This window comes from Clupea harengus, chromosome 1, assembly GCF_900700415.2.
Source record: "Clupea harengus chromosome 1, Ch_v2.0.2, whole genome shotgun sequence".
Taxonomy (NCBI): domain Eukaryota; kingdom Metazoa; phylum Chordata; class Actinopteri; order Clupeiformes; family Clupeidae; genus Clupea; species Clupea harengus.
Genome location: NC_045152.1, coordinates 26,975,038 through 26,994,284, shown reverse-complemented (window position 1 = coordinate 26,994,284; position 19,247 = coordinate 26,975,038). Strand labels below are relative to the sequence as shown.

Here is a 19,247-nt window from a genome sequence, read left to right as displayed (position 1 = left end):
ATGGTATAAAATCCATGAGGACTTTAATGTTCAAGGTCAAAGGCACAATGGTGGTGATACATTGACTTCTCTTGTTTTGGCTTGTGTTAATACTGATGATTGAGTCAGGCATGAGATTTAAGGCCGTTCCAGTACTACCAGTGAAACTTGTGCGTTTAGACAGAGATGAGATGCATCACTGGAGGCTGACATCCCTCTCATAGCTGCCTAGTGATCACAGGAGACCAGTCGATGTTCACTGTCAGCTCAGGGGCAGGAGCCTGGAGTACCCAGTCTCTCATTCTTGCACTCACACACACACATTACACATACACCTCTTCCAGCTTTCCACACAAATTGTTTACCATTATCCCAACAGACCCATCTGAAGATGAAATAAAATAATTTAGCCACTCATGTTCCAGGAGAATGTGTGTGTATATTATTTATATGTATGTTTGTGTGTATGTATATTATTTATATGTATGTGTGTTTGTGTATATTAATTATATGTATGTGTGTGTGTAAGTGAGGAAAATCAGAAATGTGTTAGACTGAAGTTACTCTGATGGTTCTGAGAGTGAATCTGGACGACACTTTTTTACCATGGTCATATTATCAAAGACAAACAGACACACACACACACACACACACACACACAGAGAGACAGAACGTAGGCAGTCAAGGCCTCCTGAAGACCTTGCTCACATGTGCTCTGGGTGGTTTTGTAGACAGTCAATGAATTCTGAGACTGGACGGCCCTGGTAACATATCTCATAGACTGCAGTGAAGAGAGGGAACCTGGACAAAGAGACAAAATACAAGGACAGTGATTAAAGGACAGTGATTAAAAAGTGCAGACAAAAAAATAAAAACACCCTTCCTCCCACCATTTGGGCTATACTGGCTAGTCCAGTATTTTACACTGCTGACTTATTTTGGGTCCACAATAGGGGTGGGTGAATCAATCCTACGGGATTAATACTTTGATATTCACAAGCTACTCATTTATACTATTTGGTATATAAAGACAAACGATATATAAATACAAAACGTGGGTGGCAGCATCGCATCTAAACGTTTTCAGTATTTTTGTGTTATGTTTGTGCCAAAACAGCCCTGACATATTTAGCTGGCCTGTATCACGTGACTGTGGAAACCTTTGCCCCTGCTGGGGAAAAAAACAGCTTGAGCAGCTTAAGCTGGTTAAGATTTCTGACCAGCTAGTTTAACCAGTTTAAGGTATATTTTTGCAGTAATTTTTATAGTTGCGCTGGTCAGAACAGCCAAGACCAGCTAACACCATCTACCAGCATATGCTGCTGTTCAGCTGTTCTTTCAGCAGGGGTGCACAGGTGCACGCTTCCACGTGAAACTTGTGAGAGAGTGGCAGAAAGGAAACCTAGTATGGTGTGGTGTGGTGCTACTTTTCAACTATATATACAAACACAGCAATATGCTCTATTTGTGACAAGAACACAAGAAACCTCTTCAAACTATTAAAAACAACACAACCTGGAAGTTAAGGAAACTGCACACAAAAAGGTGCCCATAATACCAAGTTTCTTGAACCACTCTCTGTCTGACAGAGTTTTTATTATTTTTTTTTTTTCTCGTTTCAAATATGTTTATTGGGAAACACGTCATACAGCAGTGGAATTGGCAATTGACAGCCACATGTTTCCTTTTCATTTCACAAACAAAAACAACACAGAAGACAAATGTAAACAAACAAAAAAATAAATAAAAAACAAAAACCCACCCAAAACAGGGCACCTCTTTCTTTTTCCAGAGAAGTAACGGTGGAAACCCATGACACCGTTACGAGCGACGCGATATTCTAATCCCATGCATTTCAACGGGAGCCAATCCATTGTGATGTAGACCACATTTTGGGCGACGCGACCGATAAAAGTTGAAAAATGTTGAATCCTATGCAAATGAGGAGCGATTTTTCCCGCAGCGGCCAATCAGAATGTTTGGTGTCGTCTCTGACAGTTTGAAAATGCTATTTCCACACGTTACAACATGCCCACTCAAAGTGATGGAAGCGTATCGCGTCGCTGTCATGGGTTTGCACCGTTAGATCAGTGTTTTTGCAGCTATAACACCATATGCCAGAAGACGCTGTTGTGCTACATTTAGTTTCCTTAGCTCTTCAGATATTCCCCAAATTATTAAAATAGGGTCTGGCTCTATCTGAACCTCCAAGATCACAGAAAGAACGAAATATTTCACCCCAATAATTCTGAAGTTTGGTGCAAAGAGCATAACTATGTGATAAATGTGAGTCCATGAAGGCTACCTTATCACACAAAGGTGAGACTTCTGGAAAAATGTTATGCAATTTTGTCTTGGAATAGTGTAGCCTGTGCAGGATTTTAAATTGTATTAAACAGTGTCGGGCATTAATGGAACAGTCACGGATGTACTCCAAACTCTTCTCCCACTCCTCTTTTATTTTGTCCATTTTGGGAAGGCACATGCTTTGTAGTGTGTCATACAGTTGTGAAATTATGTAACGAGAGTTAGCAAACAGTTTAATAAAACTCTCTAAACTTGTCTGCCTCTGCCTTCTCAAAGTTAGGAAGATGTGTTTTGACATAGTCTCTAATCTGAAGGTATCTGAAGAACTGATTCTTAGGCAAGTTATATTTCTCTTGGAGTTGTTGGAAAGAAGCAAAGGTCCCTTCTATGTACAGGTTGCCAACATTACAAATCCCTATTTGCTTCCATGTATTAAAGGTCCCATCCAGAACAGAGGGAGTGAAGGTGGGGTTTGCTGCTATAGGAAGCAATAAAGACACTGCATTAAGTTTAAAATGTTTTCTTAGTTGTTTCCATATCCTAATAAATGATAGGATTATGTTTAAAACAGGTTCTTCTGACTGGTACAGGTGATAGCATAACTGCTCTAATAGAGAATGGTAGGCAATCCTCCCGTTCCATCTCTAGCCCATCAAAGGGTGATAGGGTGTCATCCAACCAGTGTGCAATAGAGCGTATTCCGGTGGCCCAATAGTATAAAATAAAATTAGGCAGTGCCAGCCCCCCATTGGTTTTATGTTTGCAAAGATGGTCCTTTTTTATTCAATGAGACTTGTAATTCCATATAAAGGGAAGAATAATAGAGTCCAGTTTCCTAAAAAAAGATTTTGTAAGGTATATAGGCAAGTTTTGAAAAAGATAAAGTAGCTGGGGGAGGAAGATCATCTTAATAGCATTCACTCTACCCAACAGAGAGAATTGAATATTGTGCTCTAGCTTGTTTAACAGCACAGGGAAGTTAGCCTTATAAAGAGCATTATAACTCTTGGTAATTACTATCCCCAGATAGGTTAAGTTGTCCGATATTATATGAAAGGAAAGTTGTTTGAGCCAGTCTTGATCCTCAAATTGTACTGGTAGTAGCTCGCTTTTAGTACAGTTAATCTTGTACCCAGAAAAAGTACCAAATAAATGAAACATTTTCAGTACTGATGTCATCTGCGTACAATGATATTGGATTCTTGGTATACACTGTGTTATAGCCATGGATTTCAGGATGTGATCGAATGGTTTCAGCAAGTGGCTCTATGGCTAGTGCAAACAGTAATGGGGTAAGTGGGCATCCCTGCCTAGTACCCCTGCCAAGCTGAAAAGGAGTAGAAAGAGTTCGGTAGTGAGTATCCTGGCAGGTATTTTTTGGGAAGTCTGGGAGAATGCATGATATTTAGAAGACGTCTAAAGTTGTGGAAGGAGTTTCTATTTGGGATAAACCCAGTTTGGTCAGGGTGTACCAGCGTACCCATAAAGGCATTAAGTCTTCTGGCCATTGTCTTGGCCAGCATTTTTTTTATCTGTATTTAACAATGATATTGGCCTATATGAGCCCACCTCTTCTAAGTCTTTCCCTTTTTTTGGGAGAAGAATGATGGTGGCTTCAGTCAGCGTCTGAGGCAATACGCCATCATCATATGACTGGGTGTATAGTTTGCATAGGTAGGGAGCCATGAATCCTCCAAACTTCTTGTATATCTCAATGCTGAACCCATCCGAGCCTGGGCTTTTACCATTTTTCATTGACCCAATGGTTGCTAGTAATTCCTCACATGTAATGTCTGCCTCCAAGGCATCGCGGTCCGTTTGACTTAGTGATGGGAGTTCACATTCGTCAAAAAATAATTGCATTGTTTCAGGTAGAGAATTTGATTCAGATGTATACAATGTTTCATAGAACTGCGTAAATCTGTCATTAATATCTTTGGGGGAGGTAAGGATATTACCTGACTTAATTTTGTGGATAGTCCTGTCATTTTCAAGTTTCCGCAGTTGTCTTGCTAATAATTTATGTGGTTTGTCTCCGAATTCAAAATATCTTTGTTTTGTGAAGATAAAGGCTCTGCAAATTCTATCTGATAATATTTAGTTAAGTTTGTATTTAAGAGTTGAGATCTTTGTATGCTTTTCTGAAGAGGGTTGCTGGGCATTCTCCATGTCTAACTGATGGATTTCTTTCTCAAGTTCTAGCTGTAATGCTTTGTTACGCTTCTTGAGAGAAGATTGGAAAGAAATAATGCACCCTCTCAAATAAGCCTTACAAGCTTCCCATAGTAGTGTAGGAGAGGTATCATTTTTATCATTGGTTTCAAAATATATCTTAATGTTTGATTCTAGATAATCACAGAACTTTGCATCTGTGGTAAGCTGGGGGTTAAATCTCCAGCTTCTCTGGATAGGCACATTTTCACCAAGCTTTAGTGAAAATGATACTGGACTGTGTGGTCAGAAATAATAATATTGTGATATTTTGCATTATAGGAAAGTGGTAATAGTTTGCCATCAACTAAGAAAAAGTCAATTCTAGTATAGACATTATGTACTTTGGAATGAAAGGAATACTCTCTACCAGTAGCATTAGAAATCCGCCGTACGTCAGAGACATTCATGTTTTCAATATAGGATTTCAAAAGGTTGCATGCCTTGGAAGGTTCCACCCTCTGTGTAGAAGACCTATCCAAATAAGTGTCCAATACTAAGTAAAAATCACCACCAATTATTAGATTAGTGCTAGAAATATCTGGTATCAGATTTAAAACCTTTCTAAAAAAATTCAGGGTCATCGTTGATTGGTCCGTATACATTCAGTAGGGTTATTGGTGTAGAATGGATTTCCCCCACAACCATGACATATCTCCCATCCCTGTCTACTATTGTAGATAGGTGCTTAAAAGGAACTCCCCTATGAATCAAAATGGCTGCGCCTCTAGCCTTTACTGAAAAGTTTGAGTGGTATATATGTTGTATCCACCTACACCTGAGCCTAACATGTGGGTTGTTCTTCAGGTGCATTTCTTGTAGGAAAATAATGTCAACTTGTAGTGAATTAAGGTGTGCAAGCACTTTGCCTCTTTTGACTGGTTCGTTAATACCATTTACATTCCATGAACAAAATGTTACATCATCCCTCCTCTTCTCTTTAAGTGTTTTGTTGTGCTGATTACAGGCATCTGTCCTTAAGACTTTCTCCTCTCTCCATTGGGTATATGTAACCACAAGCTAAATGACACTGCATCCACCCTCCCAACCTTTCCCATTCCCCTCCCACCACAAATACACTTACACACAAAAAAGAAAATAACATTGATAGTTTAAGCAATTCTAATCTCTCTAAACCGATAATGAACTCCAACTCTAGCAACCAACAGTGGTTGAACTCTTGATCCTACTGTAGCTAGTAGCTCTACAGTTATAAAACTTGTAACAAAACCTGTTTGGTCTCAAAATAAAGATTATGCATCTTCAAGTAAATTGGAAGGATATGTAAACTCCAAAGTTTTAGCAGATCCTATTGAAATAAACATACAACTCCAAGGCTTATACTTTGAAAACAAAAACTCTGGCCTTTAGTAATCCAAAAAGGGAAATAAAGAAGAACTGTTAGATTCCGTAAACTCTCAAATTCAGTCACCATTCTATCGAAGTCAAATTGTTACCTTAAGTGTGATTATGAATGTGTGCCTGGGTCTATTGTGTAGGCTTACTTGTCCACCACAATATCCCCGGTTTAGTTGTCATTTACCTATAGTCTCTCATAAATGAATGAGCCATGCTTTGAAGTGTGTGTCTCAGTTGTGGCCCTGGCCAAAGTGGCGTTCAGCATATAGACGGGCCTCCTCGGGGTCTGTGAATGTGGTCTCATTCCTGTTGTGCGTCACTCTCAGCTTTGTTGGGTATAAGAGTCCGAATTTGACTCCAGGCTGGTCTCGCAGCAAATTCCTGGCCCGGAGTTAAGGCAGCTCAGCGTTTAACTACTGCAGATGGAAAGTCTCTGAAAACTTGAATTTGCTGTCCTTGATAAATGAGGCGTTTGGTCTTCATAACCTTCTGCAATATGTCCTCCAGAGCATGGCAGTAGTGCACCCTTAAAATCAGATATCGAGGTGGCCCATTGCCACTGGGGCGCTCGCGCAGGGCTCTGTGTGCTCGGTCGATCACTGGTTTTTCGTCCAGCTTTAAAACGTTTATAAGCAGCTGCGCCACGAAATCCCTGGTTTTCTGACCATTTTCCTCCCCCTCTTTAACTCCAGCAATTCTCAGATTCTGTCGTTTAGACTGTCCCTCCAAGTCCAAACATTTTGCTGAAAGTTGTTCAACTTGGCTTTGTAGTTGCTTTACCCTAGCTTCGAGTTCCACAACTGTGTCCGAGGTAACATTAGCTGACTCACCTAAACTTTCCAAAGTTTCATTTTGGGTGTCTAGTCGTTTTCTGAGCGGCCTCTCAAAGTTGTACTCGCGTCAGCAATCTTTTCATCAATTTTGTCACAAATGTCTGACTTGCCTTGGGACAATTCCGCTTGCAGTGATGCTATAGCGGCCAATACCGCTTGGTTGTCTGTACTCTGCACGCTGCACGCTCGCCTCCGGGTTACCCTTTCCACTCTGGTTCTGTGCTTCAATCGGGCCTCCTTCGTCGTTCGACTCAGCCTTGGAATGTCCTCTTTGCTTCGGCCTTTTTACTAAACAGCAGGTACTAGGAGTGTTTAAGATACAAAATCCGGAAAACGTTCGTTTCAAAATTGCATAGGTTTTGTTTTAAATGTAATTTTATCTCCTCATCGCTCAACAGCGCCCTGTCCCTCCTCTTCGGGGAGTTTTCAAGGTGGCAAAGAATATTCAGGTAGAGGTAGCACCGGTATTAGTGCCAAGGAAGTGGCAGAGGTTATGTTTCTTGCCATGTCTGTCTACTCCAAATTCCTAAACATCACTACCCTCAAAAGAACATTTAAAATGAGATTGTACTCAGAATAAAAATATCTGTATTATGACAATTAGAATTCAGCTTCCCTTTTGTACTGGTAAACCTAAATGTTTTTCAGATGATTCTCAAAGAGCTAGAGACATCTCAGAGAGCCTAGCCAAAATTATCATAATGGACTTACAACCTGTTTCAAATGGTTGAGAATGCAGATTTCCATCATTTCATGAAGGTGGCTGATCCCCAATACAAAATCCCTGGTAGGAAATCCCTGATGTCTAGTCAAACTCCCAAGCTATATGAGGAAGTCAAAACCACACCGAAAGACTCCATCTGCAAGCAGTGTGGTGATAAGTGACCAGTGATATGTGGGGCAACAGAAGGTATCTGGCAATTTAATACTACATTTCGTGCTGCACCTACATGCTTGCGATAGCCATGGCACTAAAATCTAATTTGGACATCAGTAATCAATATCAATTTCTCTCAAGCCTAAAGTTGATAACTAAATTTTGCTCTTCATGATTTTGATCAGGCTCAAAACTGGCAGCTGTGGCTTCACGGGAGCTGATGGCTCTGTCGCTTGTTGTAACAATAGTGCACGAGCCAGAATGACTCACCACTACCCCTTGGGTGGAGGGGGCAAATACTCAATATGGTCTGTTGGATCATGCCCTGAAACTCTCAGCCAGCCATGCAGATAGGAACAAATTAACTGGATCTTAGACAAGATCAGAGGGCCATCTCTTTCGAAGCTGTGTTGTGCTGTGCGTAGTCCTGGCCAGGTAATCCTTATTGGTCTACATCCTTTGTATTTATTTTTTCCGAAAGCTATGTAAGCAGAAGAGGATTGTGCAGATCCTGCTTATTTCCTGCCAGCGCAGTCAGCTCCTGCACAATCCTCTGCATAGCTTTCGGAAAAAATAAATACAATTCGGAACTTGGACTCGTGAACAGATGCTTATTTGTCTGTCAGGACATTTTCTTGACCAAATTGGAAGATGCAGGCTTGCACTCGAGACAGTCCGTGTAGCTGTACAGCAGACAATATATCTGAACTCCTCACAAAAATATCTGATGACTGGGGCATTCCCAGCACGTCCACGCTGTTATTACAGACAATGGAGCTAATATGGTCTCAGCTGGGCAGAAAACCGACTGGAAACACATTCTTTGTTTTTCCCACACCCTAAACTTGTTGAGAAGGACTCACTTCACGCAATGCAAACGACACTTTCAAAACATTGAGCGCACCTACACTCTTGCAGCCAGAACCTTTTTGGACATCTTCTGTGATACTGGAAATGTGGAAAACCTACAATCATGGCTCATAAGTGAGATGTAAGCCCTGGGCAGTTGAGATGGACAGGCAACAACGAGTGAACCCTCTGTTACTGAATCAACCGTCTCTATGGCAACAGCCTTGTCAGTGCCGCAAGTTTCACCCTCTGCACTGGAAATTAATGATACAGCTCGTTCAACATCCAAGGGAGGATTATGGCAGGAGTTGTGATGGCTATTCAAGGGAATCGCACAGTAAACACAAACGCATATACTAAAATGCCAAGATACATGGAAGAAAAAGTGATCCCAAAGAGTGGTGACCCTTTGCTTTGGTGGGGGAAAATAAATAAATAAATAAATCAGAGCACATTTCCAGTGCTCAGCAAAGTGGCCAAAAAGATACCTTGGAAAGCATTGCAACCTCTGTTCCAACAGGAGGCAGGAGAGACAATTAGTCAGAGGCTAAATCAGCTTCAAGCTAAAAATGTTAACATGTTACTTTTCTTGAACACCAATTTAAAAGTTAAGTAAACGTGCCAAAATATACCTCCTGAGATTATTAAAGAAATGTGAGAAACATATCAGTATCATATCGAGTTTTAAAAGTTTGGTGTCACCCATTCCTAGTCCACAAGATCCCTGTTACACAACCCAAGTTCTGATACATTGTGTGCCTGATGTGTGTGTGCATATTAGGGATGGGCATTCGATTAAATTGTCTTAATTCGATCGTCGGGAGAATTAACGATCGATTTTCGATTAATCATTAATATTTTTATATTAAAATTCACTATTTATAGGCTATATTAAAATGCAGTGAAAATAGAAAAAAAACAGCGTGTTTCCTCATTGAGATCTTTATTACAAGATGAACAACTCTTGTGGCAGTTAAACTTACAAGATGGACAACTCTTGTGGCAGTTAAACGGGATCTGTTCAATGGTTACACTTGAAAATATGTGCTGCTGTACTCTTAAGCAGCGGAGCCGACAGCTAGAAGCTGGTGCTCATAAACACAACTTTTTTTTTCTCTCTAACTAATTAATCTCACATTTTGAAATTCATTCATCTAGATTCATCGTGATTAAAAGTTTGTTTTCTTCTAAAGACTAAATCTTATAAATTAACGAGTAATCACTTCAGACAGCGTGTATTTTAGACACTGTTGTTTAATTGTATTTTTTTCGTGCTCTCACCGTCATACAAGGAATGTATGCGAGACACAATGGTGCCCCTCGACGGTAAATCGTAAGAATTGTCCCCTGAAGCAATTCGAATCACCTCAGTCAGCCCACCGTCTTCAACTATGTTGATGGGCCGACAGTCACCGGCAACCTAAACTGCTACAGCGTTGGTAACCTTTTCACGGACTGGTCTAGTTCATTTCCTAGAGAAGTCGTGGAGTGTGGGTTGGCGACCATCTAACCTGGGACTGCTTTCTGTCGGGTGCTTTGCATTAGGGTGATAACTTAAAGACGAGCTGCTTCTGTGATAGCTACATTCAGCTTGACAAATGCTACATACAACTTTAGTTTTGTCGATTGTTCTGTCATTTTGCCTCTTAAACAGAAACTTTCCGCCCAACAATCCCTCAGCTCTCTCCATCTTCAACTACCGTCTCGGTCTCTTCCATCTAACTGACTGCAGACACGCGGCGGTTTCGTGCCATGGGTCAACGCGCACCGGAAGTAAACAAAGTTGCGTTCAAATATTTTATTGCATTAATCTCGGCCACAATAATCTCATAGAATAATAAATAATTTCATCGAGGAAATTCTTAATGATCAATTAATCGATCGTCGATTAATTATGCCCATCCCTAGTGCATATATGTGTGCGTGTTCATGCATGCATGCATGTATGTGTGTGTGTGTGTGTGGGTGCATTCTAATCCAATCCGTTGATAATGTAATATTAATGATCCTCACTTGTCCAGCAGGTCTTTGAGTTTGAGGATGTGATGGACCTCTGCTGCTGTGGCTGGACCCTGAAGCTTCTGGCCGTTCAGCATCTCCTTCTCCAGCTCCTCTAAAGACTGGAAGCAGGGAGAGGTCAGAGGGCAACAGACATATAGCAAATATATAAAGAAGCACACAGATTGACAAAAAGAAGGTGAAATAAGCTTGAGGTACCATTTCTCTCAACTGGGACATTAAGGTCATTCACCCACAGGTTTGAAATGTTGAGAATGTAATAGTGACTAGTTAGAGTATAACTTGCAAGATGTTATCTTGCAACACCCTGTGGGCGTCTTTTGTCATAGGATTGTTCTACTGTCTCCTTAGATAACCCAATCAGTATAATGCTTACAGATACAGCACAGGTTGTACCCACACAACTTCTTTTGTGATCACAAGGGATTTTTTAATCTTATCAAGTAAAACAAATAACTGGGGATGACAGAAAATCAAGACAAACCGTTGAAAGGTCATCACAGATACATTTGCTTCCTTATGCTAGATTTATAGTTATCCATTTGGACGGAGACGGACACATAGCCACGCCTTGGCAACACCCTTCCCCGTGGTGGAACGCCCATCCGAGCCCATCCGAGCCCTTCGGAGAGCTGGACGGACACCGACGTGCACCTCTCGATTTTTGTAACTTTTTCGGATACGAACGGATAGCGACGGATACCCCCTTGGCTGTGATTGGTCCGCTAACGAAATCATTTCCTAACGACATCATTTCCGGAATCTCACATTTCCTGTTTCATTCCCTATCTGTTCCTATTCTGTTATAGAGTGTGGATCAGCCTAATATTTCTGTCCGAGCCCGGCCTGCGTCCGACAGAGTAGTGCCCGAGCCAGACAGCCATTCAAATATATTGTCGGAATCCAACCAGACATAGTCAATGTTTCAACTGTTCATACTAATGACACATTTACGTATGTTTTTTATGAATAGCCTGTAGACCGTCTCACAAGCTTCTTCTAGTTGATTATGAACAAACATAACAGAAGAGGTCTGAAGATATTTCTGAAACACTTATAAGGACGCTCAAATGACCGCAAATTCATAGGAGAGAATACTATCCCATTCTCACAGGAGACATCACAGCAATCGGAGCATATTTGTCAAACGCGATAAAAGATAGCCCTACTGCTCTGAAATATTCCCATTCCATACTGAATATTCTGTTTAGATCAAAGGTTTGTTTTTCGACACCGTGATATTTCAGATGATGGAACAGTTGAAATGAATGCTCATATACAAAAGCTAACATTAATGTGAAGTGGAGTTAACTTGCAGCCAACACCATTGCATTACAAACCCTAACACACACACATAATGAGAAAGTAGGCTTATTACACCTGGCGATTATCTCGCCTTTTATCTTCCATCTTTGAATAATGTAACTTATAAACACGTCGTTTTGAAGCGCTGTGGCCGTCCTGAAAAGATGTGTCAATAAATGAATTTAATTCATAGAATCCACGTTGACTTCACTACTTATTAAGATATTGTAACAAATCACGGAAGTGTGGAATATTTGTTATGGCTTTTAATTAAACACTAAACACAATACAATGTCAAAATGGCACGGGCTTTATGCCCTGCTACAAGTTATCACGAACAGACTGTGCTACCGTCACACACCTCTATAAACTCCGTCCCAACACAGAACAACGACATGCAATTAGAACAGTAAGGAACATTGTTAAACAACATCGTTGGGCGCTGCATCACATAGAGAAAAGTATGTGCCCGCCGCACGGCATTATGGGGCGACTATGCCGGCAGGTTAAATATGGAATGTTCAATGCCTTATCGCGCTGACTTGTCCCAGCCCTACCCCAGCCCGACAGCAAGTAAAATATTTAGTCCGAACCCCAATGAGTCAATGTCTCAACTGTTCATACTACTGACACATTTACATACGTTTCTTAAGAATAGCCTGCCTTTATTAAACTCGAGCATCAACAGATGAATGATAAATGCACTGGCTCACACAAACAAGCCCCGTTAAACGCACAAGCGCGCACAAAAGGGATATAAGCATATTGAAATGAATTATTCACATTGCAAGAACGGAATGAAATGGCCTACACATTACACACGCTATGCATCTGATATGCCTAAATAAAACTCACGTTCTATGCTACACCAGAAGAGGCGCGAATAAAACAAGTCTTACCATTGAAGACTCTTTTTTCTTGAAAAATGTAAGTACACGGACACATTCCTTATAAAAGTATCTACATAGTCCAACCATCGATGTTTAAGCCATGTTGTGGAGAAAGAGGATGGCATCAATCATATTTCATTAAAGCTTCACACTTCTTACATTGGACATATCAAACAGCCTCATTAGAATCCGCATAGAATATGATGCCATCCGACAGAAATATCTCCATAGGCCTACAGTAAATTTCCCCTCGAGTGTCGTTTTAAACTCTCCAGATGACAGTTTCTTTTTTTTTAAACTTTAAGTGCACAAAGTTCGTTATAAAACGATCTACATAGTCCAACAATCGAGGTTTAATCCATTTACATTTAGTCATTTAGCCGACGCTTTTGTACAGGGGAGAAGCATGTGAAGCAAACACGTTTACTTGACTACTTATTAAGATATTTAAATATGGAATGTTCAATGCCTTGACTACTAAGCAGAAATATCTCCATACAGTAGATTCCCCCTCGTTTTGTATTCTTTTAAACTCTCCAGATGACAGTTTATTTTTAACTTCTTCCCTGATACCAGTTTGCCTCCTGTAATCACGTTGTCACAGATATTTATTTGCCCAGTCAGCTTGTTGGTCTTGACGTTCAGATGTTGCGCCTAAACTATCATATCGTCTCGTCACATGATCAAATAGAGACTTGACATTGGACAACAGCATACATATTACCCAGCAATCATCATTACAAATCTGAATATGACAAAAAATACCAAAGAAAATGAGATAGTATTCATTTCATTGAATCGTTTTTAATAGTTTCTATAGTGTATGTAAGATAAGCATATCATTTTGTTATAGATTGCTACTATTTTTCACACAAATAGTACCTACCATGATGAAGATAAGTTTGCCTTTTCAAGTGAATATATAGCGTTAGACAGACTATCCATTGTAATGTAGTGTGTCTCAAAGACCCATGTGACTACACCTGTTGCTCTTGGTGACGGCTGGGAGGAGGGAGATAAACAATCGATGAATTCTATCACTCAAAGAGGTCGCGTAGTAGCTCGTCTGTGACCAAAAAACCGCTGCACCACCTACTGTTCTGGCGGTGAATTGTTTTCAACACCCACAGCCGTCGGAGAAGTATAAATCAAAAACAGAACGTCCGAATCCGTCCGAATCGGTTTCCCCGCCCATCCGTAAAACGGACGGACACCGACGCAGATCTATAATTCGGGCTTTAGCACCTCTACCAGATTGCAAGTCTTGTCTTTTAAAAAGACAATTCAGTTCTGGTCTCCAGTTATTGTGTCTATAGAGGTCTAATGAAAATAACACCCAGCTTTTGTTACACATTGACCTTTGTTGAGATATGCAGTGGTAAACTGAGGACATACTATTTTAAGATGACTGGGTTACATACAGGCTCCTCAGGATTTTAAACCCCTTAATTATCTGGGCAATGTCCAGTTTCCCATTATCTTATTGAGGCTCAGAGACACCACACGTCATAAATAACAAATTTCTTTGCTAATCCATTGTTTTGAGAATAAATTGACCCAAGTACAAGGCGTAAATTCCAGTAGCGCCACTTACTAATCTGCAGATTGCTTTATGACCTTCAGTGAGGGTCTGCCTGTACTATTCACACACCTGCCTATCCCAACTGAATTTGGGGATAACTGGCCTACTTATATTCACTGCAACATCAGTCTTTTTGTAGGAATACACTATGAAAGAGTGTTGAGACCAGACAGGGTCTAAAATGGAACCAAACCACTCGTCTAAAATTTAAGGGACTTATGAACCATCTGCCGAATCATTGAAAATCATTGTTATCAAGTCATGTCCTACCACCATCCAGCTGAAATGATGTGTTTCACACAAAGGCCAATTTAGTGTTGTGAAATTTGAAATGAGCAAAAAACGGAGAAGCATCCCATTTCTTACCTTCCCAGTCTTGGCGAAGGCCTCAGAAACTTTGCGGTTGCGTCCGCCGTAACAGGTGGTGATGAGGTCGGCGACGCCGCAGCTCTCCAAGAAGGTTGCAGGGGAGACGGGTCCAGCGGTGCAGAAGAGGCGAGTGAAGGCGATCATCTCCATGAGGCCGAGCCTGATCACCGCCGCTTTGGTGTTGTCACCGAATCCCAGCCCGTCGCAAAAGCCCGCACCCACTGCTACTATGTTCTAAAAAAGTAGCGTGTATTCATCATGAATTCTATGACAAAACCAGAGGCATCAGTCTACGTTACTTCAACTAAATTCCAGGACTCTGGGAACATTCCTCACGTCAGGAGTAGCCTCAACAAAACCATTCAAGCGTAATATAACAAGAATTTAGAGTAGGCTACATCAACCATATTAGAAATATTTCTCTTGGACCAGAAAAAACGTATAATCTGTTCCCAAGAAATCTTTAATCCCTTCTTCCAAACACTCTACGATAACAAAATGATTCAGTGTAATTACCATTCCACTTCCTCTGGCTTTGATGAACAAATAAATCAGAACAGTACTCAGTACTACATTAGTCTTGTGTGACCACTAAGGGCAGATATGAAAGCTGACAGACAGGCTGCAGTTTACCTTGAGTGCTCCACAGATTTCCACCACATCAGACTCCTCCACTACTGTGATGCGGAAATTCTTCGTCTGCATGAGCTCTTTCAGTAAAGCACCATCCGTTTTGTTCTTACTACCTGGGAGAGCCATTTGAGAGATACATTTACACAAATTAAATTGATAGAAAATCGAATGAACTAGTCTACAGTCAGAGTCTATAGACAGGTCACAAAGTCCACACACACACACACACACACACACACACACACACACACACACACACACACACACACACACACACACACACACACACACACACACACACGAAAGTACAATGTGCTGGTCTTACCAATGGTTGTCTCGCAGAATTTCTCATCTGCTACCTCATTGGCAATATTGGCCCCCATCAGAACACTGACGGTGATGCCCAGCTTCTCCTGGATGACGTCGGAAATCAGCTTCAGGCCATCAGGGCCCTCATCCACTCCCTGCAGGAGAACACGGACTCTTTAACCAACACCCACACTGCACCACGGTATCCAGCTGGCTTAAGGCAGCCAAAGGAGAAACACTTCTTGTTTTTAATCAGGTTAAATGTGCCAGAGCTTTGTGCCTTGAACCATCATCCAAAAGGACATACACAGGACAAAACTGTCCCATATAAGAATGCAGTTTATATAAGAAAAGTTATCAAGACAGAAGCAAGTAGAAACTGTAAAACAGAGACCAATAATTGACTACTGTGGGAAAAACTCAATCAAGACACTGTGTGGCAACTATGGATGTGTGACATAGAAGGTGTGGTGTCAGTGTATTTACAGAGAGAGAGAGAGAGAGAGAGAGCAGATCACCTTTATCAGTGAGAGTCCAAGAGCATCCTTTTTTATCTTCCCCTTAATGGTGTCACACACTCTCCCAATGAACTGATGAGGAATAACGAACACCAAGATGTCGGCTCCATTGGCAGCCTCCGCCAGGTCTGGCACTGCCAACTGACACACAGGGGGGAGTCAAGAAACATATCTGAGCGTATGGACCTTGCACTTTAAAACCAGACTGCAGGGCTGTAAATGCTGTATGGATGCAATGCAGACTCTCCCTCACCACATTATCTGGAAGTTTTCGCCCAGGCAGGTACTTCACGTTCTCGTGATCTATGTTAATGATCTCTGTGAGCTTGCGTCCATCCACCATCTCCTCGAAAACCCACATGTTGACGACATTGTCAAACTTTGGGTTCTGTGCAGCATTTGCTCCAATAATTTTGGCAATGGCAGAGCCCCTGATGAGAGAAGGGGAAGTCAAGAACACAGTGTCAGCGAGCTGACAGGAGATGCTGACGGCCCCCTACCAAATTCATGTGACTGACATGACACACTCACAGATAAACTAAAAAAAAAGACAAATGTGTTCACCTGATAATAATATTCTGTCAAGTTATTCTACTTGGAGAAAACAATTGTGGCAGGGTGCTTTAAGTGTACTGTGATACTCTTATTTCAAACATTAATTCACTCACACTAATAAACACTGTACAGACATTAACATGGTTGGGTATGCCATTTACCTGGAAAACAGCGTTTTATTTCAGAGAACTGTCACGCGAATGTTAGAGGTCTACATTAACACGTTTGAAATTCACACGTGTCATTTCTGACAGGCATCAAAGAATTCATAAAAGTTAAGCACAGTACTGATCAACGTGACATTAACGTTAGCAGTACTACGTTAAATTAAGACTACAAGAGCACACCTGGTTCAAGACAAATATCCTAAAAAGTGTTCACCTGTTGAATGTCAAACGAATGCACATGCGTGCTGCTCAGGGGGAAAAAATAGCGAATGTATTTTAGAAAAAGTACCTTGAATCTTCCTTACAAAACACTGTTAATCTAGTCATTGGTCCATTTACAGACAGCTTCATTACGGATAAGTGTCATCAGTCATACTAAAACGTAATGTGAACACAAGTGCGCTGGTCCCTGGAGTCAACAGCGGGGCTCACAGTGGATACAAACGAATCACTTTTGTCAAGCCTTACCAGTTTCCAGAGCCAACAATGCAAACTTTCTTAGCCATTGCTTCAGTTTCAATCACGCGACTTGCAGCACTGCGGGGTATCCTCGATTCAAGCTGTAAATTTCAGTCACCCACAAGCGGCTGCTTGGCCTATTATGCTACAATCCCGCCCCTCCAGATCATTGGTCAACAAGAGGGGGAACCTAAACTCCGCCCACGATTTTGCGTTCCGCTATTTGTCAGTGGGTCGAAGGTGAAAAAGAAAATTGTAGTGAGAAACAGAACTGTAACTAAAATAAACGACATTTCTTCGCACATTTAGCCTAAATTCATGCCGCATTTAGGCTTATTTACATACAGGCGAAGAGTTCATAAAAGAAAGACTACGCCCTACATAAATAACTATTTGTAGCCTACTGTGCTGAACTTTGATCGCTCTTGGCATGTTCATTGGCCATGCTCAATACCCCTTACCCCCGTGCAAATAATAGCCTTATTCTTGAACAGCAGCACAGAGCAGACTACAGTCATTCAAAAACCAATTGACAGTCAGGAAAGGATTTGACTCAGGTATGTTACATTATTGTATGCCGCAGAAATCGTGTGGCATGAAGCATAAAGAGTTCATAGCCATAGGCTCAAAAGTGTAATGAGAAATTCCTTTAAAAAGTTATAGCCCTAGACTGTACACATCATTGTGTCCTAAGCTGGTCCCTATGATTGATTCCACCCTGTTGGGATGGATATGAAAGTATTAAAGTAAAAGTACTGCTTTGGTCCTTCTGACTACTGTATTATTATATATGACATCATTAGATTATTGAGACTGACCAGATCAATCGGAGAAAAAAAAAACTAAATTCTGATACATAAATATTTTTTGTTTTTGGAGCTGTTAACAACTTAAACATCTGAAATGTGACCCAGACTGCTTTTTGTAAGACGTCAGAAGCCAAAAAGGTTGGAAATCACTGATTTAATCTTTAACAATGTGTTGCATTTTAAAAGCTTGTTATATTATTCATTGTGTAAAATCTTCATCCTAAAAGTAATCAGTTACTAAAGCTGTCAAATAAATGTAGTGGAGTAGAGAGCACAAGATTCCCCCCTGAAATGTGGTGGAATGGAAGTATAAAGTAGCATAAAATGGAAATACTGAAGTAAAGTACAAGTTCCTCAGAATTGTAATTAAGTGCAGTACTTCAGTGAATGTACTTAGCTACTATCCACCACTGGCCTTTGACTTTTCTCTCCAAAGCTGGAGTGGCAATGTTTTTGGTGAAAATAAAACAGGCTCAGCAGCTGTCTCGTGCAGTGGCGTAACGTAGTTACGACGGGCCCAGGTGCAGGCTATTATGACGGGCCCTAGTCAGTGGTTCCCAAACATTTTACAGTCCCGTACCCCATGTTTGTAACCGCCGCCACGCCCCCTGCGCAGATATTCAGCCTACAACACTTTAAACTGTGAAATTGTCAGGGTATGTCCCTAACCGCCGCCGCCACGCCCCCTCCCCCAGCGCAGATATTTCTCTTGGGCACGAAAAACCCCCGGCTACGGGCCCCCAAGACCCACAGGTGCAGCCGCACCTGCCGCACCCCCTTTGGTTACGCCCCTGCTATGTGGCTCTAAGAGGTAAAGTCATTGACATCTGAATAAACCTGGTAAGAATATGTCTCAGAATCCATTTGGAACTGCTTCTTTCACATGTCTGTGCTAACAGCATTTTATCTTTATAGAGATTATCCCCATTAAAATGCAGCTGTAGATTCATGAAGCATTATCGCCATATACACATAATGGTAACAAGCCTTAAGTCAAAAGTGTTGAGTATGTGGATGGACTACTTCCATCTGAATCGGCATCATCCACTCTAAAATGCAGAGATCATTGTCTGAAGCACTCAATTGTTTGAGTGGAGATTACAATAAAGAGGTTAGGCCACTAGTAATGAAAAGTCTCACTCTGTACAGTTATTGAGAATATCTGAAGCAAGTTATCTTTGATTAACTGGCCATTGTCAGTCAGTCTCATAACAGAA

At 41.1% G+C, this 19,247-nt stretch overlaps 1 protein-coding gene across 1 annotated transcript; it reads right to left on the bottom strand.

Annotated features, from left to right (window-relative positions):
• Nucleotide 1: 1 nt before the first annotated feature.
• On the bottom strand, nt 2-17,381 carry gpd1a (glycerol-3-phosphate dehydrogenase 1a). The gene is made up of 8 exons (XM_012826509.3): nt 17,231-17,381; nt 16,294-16,471; nt 16,041-16,181; nt 15,539-15,677; nt 15,214-15,326; nt 14,578-14,814; nt 10,429-10,535; nt 2-780 (listed from the first exon to the last, which is right to left on the bottom strand). Exons 1-8 carry the CDS (start codon nt 17,266-17,268, stop codon nt 684-686), a joined length of 1,050 nt encoding a protein of 349 aa, XP_012681963.2. The 5' UTR covers nt 17,269-17,381; the 3' UTR covers nt 2-683.
• Nucleotides 17,382-19,247: the final 1,866 nt, after the last annotated feature.

Excerpts from the sequence above, each read along its gene's own strand:
- gpd1a (XM_012826509.3), bottom strand. The coding sequence starts at position 17,268 with ATGGCTAAGAAAGTTTGCATTGTTGGCTCTGGAAACTG. Across the intron at positions 16,472-17,230 it reads ATTGTTGGCTCTGGAAACTG|GGGCTCTGCCATTGCCAAAA; the intron begins GTAAGGCTTGAC and ends TTCTCTCATCAG. Across the intron at positions 15,327-15,538 it reads ATTCTGCGAGACAACCATTG|GTAGTAAGAACAAAACGGAT; the intron begins GTAAGACCAGCA and ends TGGCTCTCCCAG.